At 45.1% G+C, this 17,461-nt stretch overlaps 1 protein-coding gene across 2 annotated transcripts in view; it reads left to right on the forward strand.

Moving 5' to 3' along the window:
• The window catches only part of zgc:172282 (leucine-rich repeat and fibronectin type III domain-containing protein 1-like protein), a 119,297-nt gene that overhangs the window by 52,736 nt on the left and 49,100 nt on the right, over positions 1-17,461 (forward strand). For both annotated transcript variants that reach the window (XM_064301892.1, XM_064301891.1), the window contains exon 3: positions 14,082-15,479. In XM_064301892.1, coding sequence (XP_064157962.1) covers positions 14,101-15,479 — 1,379 coding nt within the window. In that variant the 5' untranslated portion in view covers positions 14,082-14,100. The remainder of the gene's footprint in view (positions 1-14,081; positions 15,480-17,461) is intronic.

Genomic DNA, 17,461 nt, shown 5'->3' on the forward strand with positions numbered 1-17,461 from the left:
CTCCTACATGGCAGACCCAGACAATCACGAAGGTAAATTATCTCTCTTGATTATTATAATTCAGTGAGCTCTACAGGACAAAGTGCAAGGCTTGTTTCTGGTGCAAATAAGTACCATCTTCCCTGGTTAACTGGCATCTAATACACTGAGTAGTGTCACAGGAAGTGCTTCCGTGGTGCAGGCCAACTCCTATCCCACCTGTTAAGAGTTATTTATTAATTTACGGTGAAATTTACGGTGTTTCTGAAAGTTGCATCACAGGCTACAATGACTCCTTCAGCTAAGTTCAACATAAGCTGCAGTGCTGTGGTTCCAGGGGTGCTTTAACTCGTCTGCAAGCACTCTGCTCCATGCTTATGTCTGCTAGCAATTCATACGCTGTGCACATCTCTTCAAGGGAAAGTGTTTTGTAGAAAAGTATCTGAAGCCATCTATGAAACCAGCATTAGTGTATTTCTGATGGATGAGTCAGTCATAGCTTCATACAGGAATTGGATGAAATGGCAATGCAGCTATACAAGAACTCTCTCCTATACGTTAAGGTCACACTCCCGCCCCCCTAGCACACAAACACACACACACACACACACACACATACACACCTCTGCCCTAACTCCATGGTGTGAATCATATAAACTCATGCCCCTCCCTCTGATAGATAAATAGATGTATAGATAGAACAAGGATCTATTTTCTGGCTGGCAAAGTGGCATTTTTATCATGGATTTTTGACGCGCCTGAGCGCATTTAGTAATTTGGTGACTCGGTGTGTGCCGATTTGGGCGGATATGCGCTGTTGGGAGAGTGTCAGTGAAAATCAAGCTGCGCACTGTAATTTCAGGACAGCACATTGCAATTTTGATGCCAACATAGTCCAAGACTCACGCCTTCACCGTCTGGCTACTCAGACCAGGTCTATGTCAAAATTCGTAGTCCGGAGTATGGCTAATTCTGGGGCTTCCCCAAGCCACACTCACATGATCATAATGTATTCAAAAGCCAATCAATTGTTTTCGTGGATCATGAAATGTTCAATTTGACTTTGATATAAATCATCCAAGCAGGAAAAATGCTTGCTTTCTTTTATGTTAATTTCTGTATTTATTTCTGTTTTTAATTGTTTATGCCAGTAGTCCCACGAGTACTGTATTTCATTATTTTTCCTACATCCCACCTGTAATGAGAAGGATGACAATAAACAAAACTTGAACAATCTTCATTTTAATTACGTGACTGTAATTAAAATGATAGCTACATGCTAGCTGCATGCATTAACTGCATTAGTTACAGTATCTCATGCCAAGATAATTTAACATCATCTGCTTTTTGCATTTGGCTTGAGGTGCCATAGATTCTTCCACAAATCCTTATTTTTAAATTTCAAATATGTAATTAAGTACCACCTTCCCTGGTTAACTGGCATCTAATACACTGAGTTGTGTCACAAGAACTGCTTCTGTGGTGCAGACCAATTCCTATCCCACCTGTTAAGAATTATTTATTAATTTACTGTGAAACTTGCGGTGTTTCAAAAAGTTGCATCACGGGCTACAAGGTCTCCTTCAGCTAAGTTCAACTTAAGCTGCAGTGCTATGGTTCCAGGAGTGCTTTAACTCGTCTGTAAGCACTTTGCTCCTCGCTTATGTCTGCTAGCAATTTGTATGCTGTGCACGTCTCTTCAAGGGAAAATGTTTTGTAGAACAGTATCTGAAGCCATCTATGAAACCAGCCCTAGTGTATTTCTGGTGGATGAATCGGTCACAGATTCATACAGGAATTTGATGAAATGACAATCCAGTTATACAAGAAGTCTCTCCTATACTTTATGGTCACGCCACTCCCGCCCCGCCCCCCACCCCAAGCACACACCTCTGCCCTAACCCCATGGTGTACGGTTTCCTGGAATCATATAAACGTATGCCCCTCCCTCCGATAGATATATATATAGATATATAGGCTTCCCCAAGCAACACACACATGATCATAATGTGTTCAAAAGCCAATCGATCATTTTCGTGGATCATCAAATGTCCAATTTGACTTTGATATAAATCATCCAAGCAGGAAAAATGCTTGCTTTCTTATGTGTTAATTTCTGTATTTATTTCTGTTTTTAATTGTTTATCCCCGTGGTCCCAGGGGTAGTGTGTTCCATTATTTTTCCTACATCCCACCTGTAATGATAAGAATGACAATAAACAAAACTTGAACAATCTTCATTTTAATTACGTGACTGTAATTAAAATGATAGCTACATGCTAGCTGCATGCGTTAACTGCATTAGTTTACTCCTCCCACGCTAATTTAAGATCTGCTTTTTTGCATTTGGCTTGAGGTGCCTTGGATTCCTCCACAATGACTCTGCAATAGGGTTATCACTTTAATTTTTCTTTTTTAAAATTTCAAATATGTAATTAAGTGTTTCAACTTGAGATCCCATTGCCCAGGTGAAATTGGGAACGGTGTGCTCATGAGAGAGTTCAATATCAGAGACCGATAAAAATCATGTTATTGTTTTGTCTGGAGAGTATACCGTTTGGTAGCCCAAAAATGAAGTTTGTGTGTGGCTCATGCTATTCACATAGACTCTAAGCTATATATTCCAAATGGAAAGCCAAAAGAAAAAAAAGTAGTAACTCAACCACACCTCAGGCATGCCATTTGGAAATATTATGGGTTCTTCGCCAGTGCCAATTACATCAATTTCTTTCACTTTGTATAGTCAATTAAACATTGCTTGAACCTGCAGATCACAGAAAATGGATTTTAATTCAATTAAATTGTTGCATTGATATGATAAATAAACATTAAACAGAATCAAATGATTTTTGGGTGACATCTGGGGAAAGGGACCACATGGCTTGAGTGCATTGGATTAGAGACCAAGAAACCTTTGATGTGAACGCAAAGATATTTTCCAATTAATAATGAATGCATGACTACGAAATGAATGTGTCTAATGTAAAAACATTCTGATGCTTAACTGTCCCATTTGGAATTTGAAGTAGCTTTGTGTTTGACGACGCATTAAGAGTAACAAAGCATTTTTTGTCATATGGCCCATATTTTCATTTAAAAAAGGTGACAGATTCCTTTTACAATGGGCACGCTAGAATTTCCCTCCTCTTATCATGTCATTCCAATATGTACATTGGTTTGACCTCTAATCAGACAGTGGCAGTTAAAGCTTCATGGAAAGGAGTAGGCGGGGCTGAATACTGAATAGTCTTCAGAGAAAGCATTAAAAGCGTGGCATGTGTCTTTAAACAATTTTATTTCGCTCTTCAAAGACCGCGGCCCACAGGGAGAGCTGTATGCAGCGATCATGAATGGAGCCGAGTCTTGCTGCTGCATACCAAGCAGGGCTCTTTCAAAAGGCGGAGGGAGAGAAAAAAAACTCCAATGATGCTCTGTGAGTATCAGCCTGTAGAAAGGGCACAACCGTGGATCTTTTTTTTAAAAAATTAGCATTTTTAACTAAACGGGCGCTATGGAGCCGTTGCGAGGGTGCGATCCGGCCAGCCGATGACTCATCACAACGCCGAACGGCGAAGACGCGAGCGGCCAAACGGTTATTAGCGAGAAATTAGCCGTGCGATCTGAGTGCGGGCAGAATGGGGGGTTCTCTCATTAGGATGGGGCGCGGGGTGCCGAGGCAGCCGGCCGCGGACCAATCAGGCGCACCGAACCGGCTCTGCCTCTCCTCTTCCACCGGCACGCTCCGCGCATCACAGATGCCACGGAGTGGGCTCGCAGAGCACAGACTCCGGATCTGCCCAGAGAACAGTCACGTTACTGCTCTCGCGGTAGGATCTTTATCTGAATAATTTGTAGAAAATGTAACCCGGTGAATGATATTGATTGAATTGCAGTATCTGGAAAAAAAGAACGAAAAAAAAAAAACAATGACAGAATTAAATGGAACTGAACTCTAACCAAACTAATATGGTTTGGGAAGATACTTTCTAGAAAGTACTGTACAGAGGCTTTACTGGAAAGCTGGTGTGTTTCTTTGTGCGCTACTAAGAAACTGCTTTGCCCTTTGAAGCTTTGATGGACAAGCATAGACGACATTTAAAAACAGGCTCCCGATGTTTAAACTTGCAGCTAAGCCCCCCCCCCACCCCCCCACCCCCCCTCCCCCCCTCCCCCCCTCCCCTTTCATACCAAGCCTCCTGCATCTGCTGAGCCGCCGTTGCTAAGAGACGAGCCCCGTCAGCTGGCGCGGCTGCCCGAGTGGACGTGGATGTCTTCATGACGAATGGGCCGGCCCCGGAGAGGCACTCTGTTTACTCGCGCCTCCTGCTGGTGAAACAGCGGTGGCGCAGCGGGCCGGGGGCTGAGTGGAGCCGCGCTAACGGATGCGCTCGGGCGCGGGCCGCAGATGGTGCGCACGGCCCCGTGGGAAGCCCTCGTCCTCCACGCCCTTCGGGCTCCCAGTCGAGCCAGAAAAATTCTCACGGATGTCCGCATGAGTAAAAAAAAAAGAAAAAAAAAACAAAACAACGCGCGCGGTAAAATACGCAAAATCTAATTAAGGGGCCCTGAGCGTTCGCTCACGTTGTCGCTCGTTTCAGGGGTTTCTGGAATCCGCCACGGTTCATTAGGTCTGCTGACCTCTTCTTTTTTTTTTTTCAGTTCGTCCTGCGTCACGATTAATATTCATTTTCCGCTTGACTGCCACGTGCGGATCGGACCGGGGCTCACAGTCATAACGGGTCGCAGGCAGGAAGCGGCGGGCCCGCGGGTCGGCGCTGACTACGCCGGCGGGTCTCAGGCGGGTCGTCCTCTCCGGGCTATTTTCGGATTGCCGCGTTAACCGCGGTCGGTTTGCCGCGCTTCCGCGCCGAGGAGCAGAAACGTGTCACTGTGAACCCCTTCCTCCCCCCTCCCCACTCCCCAACTGTTACCCTGAGCACCCCTGCCCCCCCCAATCCCCCCGTGTGCCCACGAGGGACAGCAAACGAAGCCGGTTCCGTTCTCAGCGGACCCTGATGGGCGGCGAGTCGCCTGGTGGCTTGTTGTCTTCTCCCCCGGGGAGCTCGAAGGTTCGGATCGATTCTGCCCTCGCCCCCTCGCCCCCCCCTCCTCCTTCCCTCCTTCCCCGAGCCCCGCCGGTGCTCCTGTCAAGAGCAAACAGCCTAATCTGTCTCTATTGTGGAGGGGCCCCAAGGGCCCGGAATTTTGTCGGAGCGGGAGGCAGTTAGGAGGGGACGCTCCGGTGCCCGTCCTGTAAATAATCCTCCCGTTTGGGGGGGGGGTAGGGGATGGGGTGGCCGCAGGTTACTGGTGGCGAACGGTGAGGTCCCCAGATGGGAATGTTCGCCTCTGAATAGTGCTTCTTGCCAAGGCTTTCCGACTCAGCTGACCGCTGCTGTAGCCCTTAACCACCAGGGTGCTGCTACTTAGCGCCCTGCTTCAGCTTCAGTGCTAGCGCTGGCAAGTACGGGAAGGCTACGGCGTTAATTCATTAATCCAACCGGCAGGAGCAGAGGAGCTCGGTGACTGAGCACAAGGTGTGGCTATTTCATGAGCCGGGAAATCCAGCCCCCCACCCCCGCCCCCCACCCTCCACCCCCTACCGTGTTCAAGAACCTGACATGCATGAATGTGACGTGTTTGGAAAAATATCCTCCGACAAGCTTTTTTTCACAATACATTTCCTGTCAACACGAATGACTATCGATTACCGCCTTAAGGAGACCATATTAAAGCAGTATTTATAACTGCGAAACCCTGAATTTCTTGCATCTTTATAGATTAGCGGATGGTAATAATGCCTCTGGCAAACCTGCACACTATATTTCAGAGATGTTTTTGAGCATATTATGTGCGTGGTGCTAAAATAGAAATACAAACACATTCTATTTTAAGACCCTTCAGTTTTCCCACACACATTTGCGTGCACGTTTAGAAACGGACGAGTATATCAGCGTAGGTACAGGAAGAATGCGCGATATGCGTGCATTAATTCGGGCATTCAGCCATACGCCACAGGTTAATTATTAAAGGCAGGAAATTGCATGCGAGGGTGACTTCTAATGACTGCCGATTTGACGGGGAGTCGAGCTCGCTGGCGGCGGGCAGCGATTCTACCCGTAAGCGCTAATTGCCCGACTGCAAACACGGGGTTTTCCGTCACTGCCTACTTTCTCTTTAAAAGCCATGCCAACTGCTCAATGAGTGGCAGCCAATTAAAATATTTACACAAATCTGTCCGACTAAAGACTGCGGAACGCAGTTGTCGCTCCACTCCATGGTGTCCAGATAATAGGCCGCGTTTAATAAAAAGGCTCGAAATTATGCGACCGGGTTGATTATTTTTAATGCTTTTCCCTTTTAACCCCCAATGTGGAAGGCCCAGTGGTGTTCACCACTCATTGCTGATTGCAATCAATTCCGGAGAGAGCAAGACTAGCTTGCGCTCTCCTCCGAAGTGCGTAAGTTCAGCTGCTTGCCTGTTATCACGCTGTAGTCTACAGACTTGGGCTTTTCTTGACCTGAGTCAGAGGAAGGTGCAGCTAAGGCAGTGATAACCAGCCCTGTTCCTGGAGATCTACCGTACCGTAGGCTTTCAGTCAAGCCCTAACAAAGCACAACTGATTCAACAGCTGGAGATCTACCGTCCTGTAGGTTTTCACTCCAACCCTAACAAAGCACACCTCATTCAACAGCTGGAGATCTACCGTCCTGTAGGTTTTCACTCCAACCCTAACAAAGCCACACCTCATTCAACAGCTGGAGATCTACCGTCCTGTAGGTTTTCACTCCAATCCTAACAAAGCCACACCTCACTCAACAGCTGGAGATCTCATTGAGCTGCTAATTAGTAGAATCAGGTGTGCCAAATTAGGGGTGAAATGAAAACCTAGAGGATGGTGCATCTCCAGGAACAGGGTTGGTTACCACTGAGCTAACCAGTGAACTGCAGGCATTCTAACGACCAGAAGGGGACGCTGTTTGGCGGCGCAGTCCAAGCAACCCTCCATCAGCACCCCTTGCCCCCCAGGCGGTGCTTGAGCCAGCTGTGTTTTGCCATGTCGGGGTCTGGGTTCGATGCCAGACTGCACAGCCTGTCTAGAACAGTGCCTTAACAGGATTCATCTACTTTAATTGCTTTTTTGAGGCTTGTGAGTTTCATAGCACTTATTCTGGAGGGCATACACACATTGTCTTTCTCTCTCAACCTCAGTGTCCAGACCTGAATGATAAGTTTTTAATGAAATATAACTTGAAATATCTAATTGCACATACACTGTATTTATTTATGTGAGTGTGTGACATGCACAGAGCTTCTGGCTCAAATTTTGTTTTCAAAGTGTTTAGCTATTTCTTCCCTTATTTATTTTATTTCAATTTCTTTTTAGTTTCACCGTAGGTCAGAAGTGGTCCTTTGATTTGCAAAATTGCTTTCATTTAAATCTGCATTCTTGACTGCACTGCCGTGAAACGTTTTTTGAAACGTTTCTTGACATTTTCAGTGCCATAAAGGTAATTACAAACACTTTAACTGAGTAAAGAGGGAGCAGTTCGGCAATCTATGGTGTATCCTTCTGGATCCGTTTAGATTGCATCATATTGTACAACAAAGGTTTTCAGTTTTTAAAACTCCATTAGAGCTCTGTGTGAGCACTGTGCTTAGATTAAAATTACCCTTATAGTGTATGTTTCCATTTTGTATGTAAATCTCAAATGTTCTTTCATAACTTTAACATTGTACTAAGTAATACTTTAATCTACTAAAGCTTCCGATGTTATCACACCGCAAGGACTGAGGGATGAACATGAAGTATCGTGTTTCTGTAACCCTCGATAGCGACAGCTATACCTTGCAGAGCAAAAAAAGGAACAGGAAGAGATACGATGACCCGTGCAGTCCTTTATTAAACTCGCACGGAGCAAACAAAGGAGCGTGTTCAATGCCGCGTAGCAAACCCCACGGGCCGTCCCACGCGCTACGAAGTTATGAAGCCGTTAGCCGCGAGATGGAGCGGAGAGGAACCGGCATGTGTGATGCGGGCGTTTTCAACGTGGCGGGGGAACCGTTGGCAGCAGCACAGTGGGCCGCCCTTGCACGGAAGCGCCTGCACGCCTGCGAACGATGAGTTTTGTCTTCCAGCTTTGTTCGGTGGGTGGCCAGTTGAGCGCTTTGGAAAGAGACGAGGGGCCCTGTTTTCACAGTCGAGGCGCAATAGTCAAACTCGAGCGCTACAACGCAGCAGCGGCTAATGAAGAATAAATCGCCCGTGAGTGTGGCTGGGAAGGGGGGGGGGGGTGGTTTTATTATTGCCAGTCGGATTGGACGCTTGCTTTCCCTTGAAAATCGGCGTGTCGATGCCTTCGCGGCTCACTAATTCCGTAACATGAAAAGCAAGTGCTAATTTTTGAGAGTAAAGAGTGCCTCTCTCAAGCAGGGTCACTGCACCCGCACTTACGGCAAGTCAAACAAGCTTCCTCGCCTCGGTAGAACAATGGCAAGACTTCTAAGGCGGGAGGGGCAGCCGTGTCCTCTTAGAACCACAGTCCAGTGCAGAACTGGGTCAAATACGCATTTGTTTTGAATTAAAATACTTTTCTACACTTTACTGATCTTGTCTGGTGTATTGGAACCAATGAAATACTCTCAAAAACCCCGCCGTCCAGTCATATTGGCAGGCTCAATTACACCAGGCAAGATCAAAAGAGTACAGAAAAGTATTTGAATCCAAAATAAAAAATACGTGTTTGACCCAGGTCTGGTCCAGTGTAAGGAGCAGCCTGGTCCTCATTGCAGGTCTCAAAATCATATGCAGGTCGGGTTAGGGCCAAGCATTTATGATAACTGATTTAGGTGGAGTCTGCATGTCTCACATGTAAAAAAAACTCACATTTCTCTTATGAGCACTGTCCATTGTGCCGATTGCTACTTTCTGAGTCGATCAAACACTCAAACTCTCTAGCTGCTAAAATGTATGTTTAATCACCCAAGAAGTCCAGTTTGCTGGAACTAACTACACGGCGAATGTACAGCTTCAGGGTGAATAGATTTTTGGACACAGTGCACGCATCATTTGGATTATGATATACAGGAACGGAACAGAGGCGGGGGGATATACTATCAACAGTGAGTTTACAACAACACAAACAAAGTCAGAAATAGACGTGACAAGATGAATTCAGAATCAGTAATAAAAAACAAGTTAGCGATGGGGGAATGTGTTCTGCTCTCTCAGGAGGGAAAGGGAGAGTCAGTTGTGTGGAAGGCATTTGAATTGGTTGTCGATTACCTGTCGATTCAGGTTACCTGTTTTTTAGTTACATTTTGGTTTACTGAAGGAATCCTCAAGTGTTTTTGATAATAGGTGTGAGTTCCTGCCCTCCTCTCTCTCCTCGTTGCGTAATGTGTGTGTGTGTGTGTGTGTGTGTGCGCAGTCTGAGCCTGTGCAAGCCGCACTGCTGTTCTCTGGCAAACACCGACTCACAGTTTTTTTTTTTTTTTGTGGGCCGGGCCGAGCTCGGGGTTTAGCTTACTTGAGCCGGTTGGGTTGGGCTTGAATTTTCAGGCACGTTGAGTATTCTAGTCCTCACGTTGACAAATGCCAATAAAAAAAGCAAATCAAACCCCTATAATCAAAACTAGATACTGAAAGCTCTCTTATACCTGGGATACCATGGTGAAACCAAAATGTATAAAAATGTAGTAAAAGCTGAGAATCTGCACTTCATCCACATGTGAAATTGTTTGTTACAATTCTAAAATTGTAACAAGAAAAACAAGAAAAACATGTCTTTGTCCCAGACATTATGGAGAACACTGTATGTATACATATACACGGATAAATGCAAATATACATAATAACAGCCCCCTCCTCCTCAACCTACACCTAACCCCCCTTACCCCACCCTAAGTGCCCCTGTCATTCTCTTAACCGACAAGATAACAGCCCCCTTCTCCTCTGCTCCACCTAACCCCCCTTACCCCACCCCAAGTGCCCCTGTCATTCTCTTAACCGACAAGATAACAGCCCCCTCCTCCTCAACCTCCACCTACCCCCCCTTACCCCACCCCAAGTGCCCCTGTCATCCTCTTAACCGACGAGACCTCCCCACACCGCAGACGTGTCCAGCTGGTAGGGAACCCTTCCAAAAAAAAAAGAAAAATTCACCACTTATTACCGTCTCTGATTGAATCTGGACCACGCAAGTGCCGACTGTGGCCGGTAGCTCCGCCCAGGGTACGGGACGTTGCCCAGGTTACGGGAGCTCTCATTCCGTTAGGGGTCTGCGTTTCATTGCTGCCTAGTGACCCACGCTCGTAAATTAGCCGCCTCCTGGCTGAATGCCAAAAGCTGCATATGAAATATCTTCCTCCAGCTTTACTGCGCACAAGCTTGGGTCTACACTGCCATGTGAAAAGAGGCAGGCTGATGACATCACATCATTTCAGAGGGGAACCGCGGTGGTCTTCAGGCCTCCGAATCGGCAGTGGGAGTCGCACATTAACGTAGCTACAGTTACTTAGTTACAGTTACCAAATTAGGGTGTGAATTGGGCATGCTCAGCCCCACGCTGGACACCAAAATATATTTTTAAGAAAGAAAATTTAAAAATAACTATATTTCATGCATTTCCTTAGATGTGTACCCTCACAAGGGCAAATAACTGGTCCTCCCCCACACTCTCTGTGCCTCTCCAACATGACCAGTGCATGTGCCATCCAATGACGCAGTGCCCTGATGCAAATTAGTTTTTTTGCAGACCACAAATTTGCCAAACCCGGCAAGTCTTAGTGGACTAGGTGGAATAATGAGAGCAGTGGAAGATTCTGGTAGAGCTGTTACTACGTGGCCATTGGCAAGGGCGAACAACCTCTGATATGTCTTGTCTATGTACGGGAGGTAGCACAGGCCTTGAGTGTAGCCATTGGACTTATAAAAGGTGAGGGAAGTGTTTGCACAGGAACCTATTCAGCCTCCTTGGCAGCTACATACCACTGCTGCCATTGCAATTGAGGGCATCAAAAGTTTTCTCTTGGAATGTTAAGTGAAGCTGGGGGAGAAGCTAACATGTCGAAAGGGAAACGTTCTTCAAACCCTCTCAGCTATGAGCAAATATTTAATGCTGCATTTGGATGCAGGTTCTGACATGGGTCAGCGCGAGCCATTTCTGCTGGAATCTCTGGCTCTCTTGTGTGCATTATTTATAGTTTATATCAATAGTTTCTGTGTCAGTGTCCCCGAAGTTAAAGTTAAAGCTGAGAGCTAGGGCGTCGTACAGTAGATAGATTCCTTCCTGGAAACGGTAGCTGAATGTGTGATGACCTTCTTGTGGGTGAAGAAGTCAGAAGGTGAAAGTGCCGCTTTTATGTGGCCATGCTAAACTTCGGCATTGCGGGAATCACGCCTTCCAGGAGCAGAGTGGTATCTCTAGGAAGACCGTTCTCTCAGGATATACGGTCTTGGCAACTGGCCCTGCCCTTAGGCAGTGAAGTACCAATCTCTAAGCTAGGTTCAGACCATGTTTAGCCAAGATATAGTTCCCATGTCTGATGTAAGTTATCTGAGTAAGTGCTTCACGTCAAAAAACCACTACTTGTATTTGCATTTAGACAGTGCTGTCTATTACAGGAGAAATACCTAAATATCTCACAGGGCTTCTGTTCTGAGCATATTAGAGTAAAAATCATGAAGAAGGAGAGTAGTATGTTCAGAGCCTCGCAGTCGATGTTTTGCAGTTTGATCATTAGGTCTGTGAAAGCCTCCGGTCTTTTGTGTACGAAAATTGAAGATGAAGAGAGGGTGGGATGCCGTATATGACGCACTGGGGTATGCATGGATGAGTGGAGTGGGAGAGCCTGAATAACACATTTCCAGTTTGCCAATATGAAATGTGAGAATATATATATATACTGTATTTGTTTGTGCATGTGCGTACGTATGTGCATGCGCATGCGTGTATATGTGCGCGTGTGTGCACGCACTTGCGTGTGCGTGTGTGCATGCGTGCGTACTGTGTGTCTGAGAGTCAAAAGAACAGCGTTTACAAGATGGTACGAATGATAGCCCACCTTATGAACGCAGTCCTTTGGAGAAAGCAGTATGTACTCAGAAGAAGTCCAGCCGACCAGCTCTTGAGTGTGTGGTGCCCTGCTGGGTGAGCAAACTGCACCGATGGGACCCCTTTGTGTTATCCAGGCCTTTCTGAGCGGTGGGTCATGCACTTGCACAAAAATTGAGGATAAAGACACATCCACCGGTACGGGGAGAATAGATGCCACCTGCAGCCATTGATTTGTCTTCGTTCGAGGCAGTCACATTCACTCCGACTTCCGATTGTCGATTTTGATTGAATGCACATGCTCCCGAATTCATTTTGAGGCTTTCAGTCCGCGGAACTGCTTCTTTTATTTATTTTTTAATTTAGCAACAAATATAAATAGTAAATGAGTACTCTACAATGTTTTTACTTTCATAGGGTCTGCTATGTTCCAAGAATTATCACCTTTTATTTTAGCATTCGATCATGTGCATATGAATCTGCATTTGTGCGTTTAGAACATTTGGATAACAACAGTGATGAATCTTTTTGATTATTTCTTATTTTTCTAAATGACATTTGAAGAATTGTGCATAGTCTGATGAAGTTTCCATAGTTACCAGTTCTTCACATTAAAACAAAAAACAAACAAAAAAGAAAACAGTTGTGACAGTGAGGCGACATCTAATATCCCCTGACTCAAAATGAAAGCTATAAAACAGCTTTAAGATTGATTCTTAATAGAGACTTCCCTTCCCACACTTGTCATTTTTATTATATTCTGAAACTCTTTCAGGCCCATCATTATAATTTAATTTGGTTATAATAGAATCGTGCAGAATTTGGCCAGCCTTGTGGTTATGTACTGTTTTTTAAAAGATGGAGAAAATGGGTAAGGAATGGAAGAGAATATTAAAAAGAACATGTGACCCTGGGGATTGTGGTTTATTTTGATTGGTACGGTATTTGGGCATAGCCACATAATCAGTTTATTGCCATCAGCATCAATACACTTGTCGTTAAATCAATCTCTGGAACATGGAATGAAGTGGACGAGCATGTTTGAGCAAGACATAAGGAACAGATTTACCAATGAAATTAAGAGGGAATTGGGAGGATATATAAATACGATATGATAATTTTCCATCAGTCTTATTTCCATCAAAGCAGACTTACTATTTTCTACTGACTGCTGACTGTTTCTTTATGAGCACCTGACCCATCTGTTAACAGAATTCACACGTAATATTCGATTAATTTGGCCGTCTCTGAATTTTACTGGTGTGGACACACAGATCAGATCTCTTTGTATTAGAATGTTTTTTTTTTCTTCTATATTGTATTTCGCTCTTCCCACACACATCTGTTCATTTTGTACATGTGTACCAGTGTCTCTGAATACACGTGGCCACATATCCATTAAAAAAAAAATCGGGGCCAGGTGAATTGGGCCAGGTATGAAAACTTAAACATACCCTTAAGGGTTTCCAAGCTTTGCACACAGGACCAAACGAGGAGAGACTGTCATCTTTGCAACATGACAGGCATCAATATTATTCAATGAATAATAAATAGTAGTTTCAGTATCATCTGTTTTACCCTTGTATTTTGCTTGCAATCTCACTCACTATGCGTCAATTCGATCCTTTGATTTATGTGGATATTTGACAAATATTGTCTTGGTTACAGCATATCTTATTTCTTGTTCCTGAAATGTCTGGTTGTATTCCTCTCTCCTTTGTATCTCATTTTTAAATTCCATTGACATTCATTTTTACACAATTTTTCATTTCATTGTTTCACTAAAATGATTAGAAACAACACTAACTACATAATGTATGGGGTAAGAGCAAGTTGATGTACAAATTGGCTTAACATAGAAAGCTTGTTTCTCTTTTGAAAGTATAACGGATGACAAACTCTGTGAAATGAATTAGAATATTGCAGCCATAAGCTAGTGTACAAGTTATTGGCCTCGTTTGGTCATTTTCTTTCGTCTCAGTCTTGTCATTTGTCTTGCCGTGAAGGTATAGATTCTGATACGGTTCCCTCTCACTGTCTTGCAGATTCGTAGACGACCGGAGGATGGACAGGTTCATCTTCTCCCTTTTGGTGCTCGCCATTTCGGTGAGGGGGCAGCTGTGTCCCAAGCGTTGCATGTGCCAGAACCTCTCGCCCTCTTTTGCCATCCTCTGTGCCAAGACGGGGCTGCTCTTTGTGCCCACGGTCATCGACCGCCGAACCGTGGAGCTGCGGCTGACGGAGAACTTCATCACGGTGGTGAGGAGAAAGGACTTCGCCAACATGACTAGCCTCTTGCACTTGACTCTGTCCCGCAACACCATAAGCCAGATTATGCCTTACACCTTTGCGGACCTCAACCGCCTCCGGGCTCTGCACCTGGACAGCAACCGGCTCACCATGGTGGCCGATGACCACTTCCGTGGGCTCACCAACCTCCGGCACTTGATCCTCAGCAACAACCAGCTCCACGACATTTCACCGCGAGCATTTGAGGACTTCCAGGGGACCCTCGAGGACCTGGACCTCTCTTACAACAACCTGATCAACATTCCCTGGGAGTCGATAAGCAAGCTGAACAATGTCAACACCCTCAACATGGACCACAACTTGATAGAGCACGTTCCCCTAGGGATCTTCGCTAACTTGCACAAGCTCGCCCGTTTGGACATGACCTCCAATAAGCTCAAAAAGATCCCCCCTGATCCTCTTTTCCTCAGGATCCCTGTCTATGCGAAGTCCAGGGGTTCACCGCTCTCCTCGCTAGTGCTCAGCTTTGGGGGAAACCCCCTCCACTGCAACTGCGAGCTGCTTTGGCTCCGCCGACTCACCCGCGAGGACGATCTGGAGACTTGTGCCTCCCCGCCCGACCTCACTGCCAAGTACTTCTGGACCATCCCAGAGGAGGAGTTCATCTGTGACCCGCCGGTGATGACCAGGAAGTCCCCGAAAACATTTGCCATGGAGGGGCAGCCGGTGGGACTGAAGTGCAAGGCCAACGGTGACCCTGACCCGGACATACACTGGATCTCCCCCGAGGGGCGCCTGATCTCCAACACCTCCCGCATGACCACCTTCAGCAACGGCAGCCTGGAGATCAACATCACCTCCCTCAAGGACACGGGCACCTTCACCTGCATCGCCTCCAACGCAGCCGGGGAGTCCACGGGCACCGTGGAGCTGGTGGTCAACCCACTCCCCCACCTGGCAAACAGCACCAACCGCGCCCGGGAGCCTGACCCGGGACCGTCGGACATCCTCACCTCCGCCAAGTCCACCTCCGCATCAGGAAATGACACCAGGACGCCGGACAGGAAGGTGGTCCTGGCCGAACTGACGGTCAACTCGGCCCTCATCAAATGGCCCTCTCAGCGCCATGTGCCAGGGATTAGGATGTACCAGGTCCAGTACAACAGCTCCTCAGATGACACCCTAGTCTACAGGTAAGACAAATAAATCGTATCATTTTGTTTACTGTAATCTGCTGCAAGGTTCTGCAATTGCTTCCTGATGGTGCTCAGATTCAAAATCTTCTAAATATATGGAGCTTTTTTTCCCCTTAATTCTCACTGATCAAAGAGCCAGGAGAGTGTTTATGCCAAGCTGTATTCAGCTGTTAAGCTGTCAGCGGAATAGCCCTGATCTACTACACTTTATATGCTATTATAATGAATTATAATCTCACGGGTTATAGGATGTCATATATTCTGAACATTGGTGAACATAATTGTATATCTCAAAGTATGGCATGCATAAGGATAATTTAAAGGTTCTATCAACAGATCATTGAGTTCAAACCTGCTTGTGTAATAGTGCGGCTTTACAGAATGCAGTGATTGGTTTTGCCTTGGGAGTTATTTGTTTGTCAGGCTCTACGGCAGGAGTCCAGCTTATATTCCAAATGTGCAGCCGAAGCAAATTGTTCTATTGAACATAAAACAGATTATTGTTCTGACCGCAAAAAAAGAAGCTCGTAGTCAGAACTGGGAGATTCGTATGGTTTGAGAATAAAGAACAGTCTTTCTGTCCCTGAAAGTCAGGGTGCAGCCATTTTGTTTCTGAGCTTTGGAAAAACCGTTGTGTTCCAGTTCATTTCAGAGGCACACCTGGACGGTCTCAGCATGCTGGTTTATTGGAAAGGGACCCAAAATCAGGGAATAAAGTCACAGCGCTGTCCAAGGCCTATGACGATTGTTGATCAAACGAGTGTCACTTCTGATTTAACAAATGAGCCCAACGCAACACGACAAGATATTTGAAAAATGCCCCTCGGTTAATGGTGGTAGAGCAGAACAATGTCCTTGATTCTGTGTTCTCATTTACCGAATGCAGATGGGTTGTTCAGTGTATAATTTTCCTAATGGCCACTTGGCTGTAGCTACCGCACCACATTTAAATGACCACACATCACTCTTGCCATTCCTGCTCGCAACAATGGCTGAATTTGACTCGCTCAGTTACTTAGCATGTGATCAGCTTAATTCAACTTAATGTAGGAGCCATCCATTTTCACTTCCCCTTCATTTGCAGTGATGCAAAAGGAACCAATGCCCTTGTTATTCCTATTTGCTTTCATGGCGTTGATACTTGCGTTCCTCTCTCAGCAAATGGTTCGATATCACCCTGTTACATGATTTATGATGCCCAGCTTGCACTAAATGTATTCCACAGAGGTAGTGAGAAAAAAAAAAAAAAAAAAGATACAAAAAAGAGAGGAATATCTAAATGGAACCATGCATTAAATTGGACCCGTGGAACAAAAGTGCAAGCCATCCCCACTGTCATGAAGAATACATGCATTAAAAGTTTAATATAAGCTCTTTGACATCAATAGCATAGTCTATGCCAAATCTGAATATGCCAGCGTGATCAAAATGCAATATCAATGAGGTAATATAACAAAAAGTGCAGAATTAAAGTCAAAAGGGACATTTTCCGTCCTAGTGGGATACATGTATATATATATTATGTTTATGAATGTTAATGAAATGCATCGCAGTCATTGCAAATGCCTAGACAGTATACCGTAGGTACAGGGAGCCTTTACTCTCCATTGGTGTCCACAGAGATATGTACAAGCTGGGGTCACAGCTGAAAATCTCAATTTTGCAAAAACAAAAAAATCTAAACTAAACTTGTTAAAAATAACACTTTTTCTCTGAACAATAATTCATTTAAAATACTATAATTTTGCCTTTTTTGAGTATACAGTATAGCTCATTGCCTGTGCTGTTTATTTTCTACAGCATTTTTATTTATTTATTTATTCAATCATTCATTCATTCGTTTATTAATTCACACATGCAAGTTGCGATGCATACGTGAGATGTGTGTTTTCATTACTATTGATTGCTGTCACTCCCAGGATCACTCATAAGCCTTCTAATTAACTATGAGTGCACCTGAATCAGTGCACTGACAGACA

This window comes from Anguilla rostrata, chromosome 12 (assembly GCF_018555375.3).
Source record: "Anguilla rostrata isolate EN2019 chromosome 12, ASM1855537v3, whole genome shotgun sequence".
Taxonomy (NCBI): Eukaryota; Metazoa; Chordata; class Actinopteri; order Anguilliformes; family Anguillidae; genus Anguilla; species Anguilla rostrata.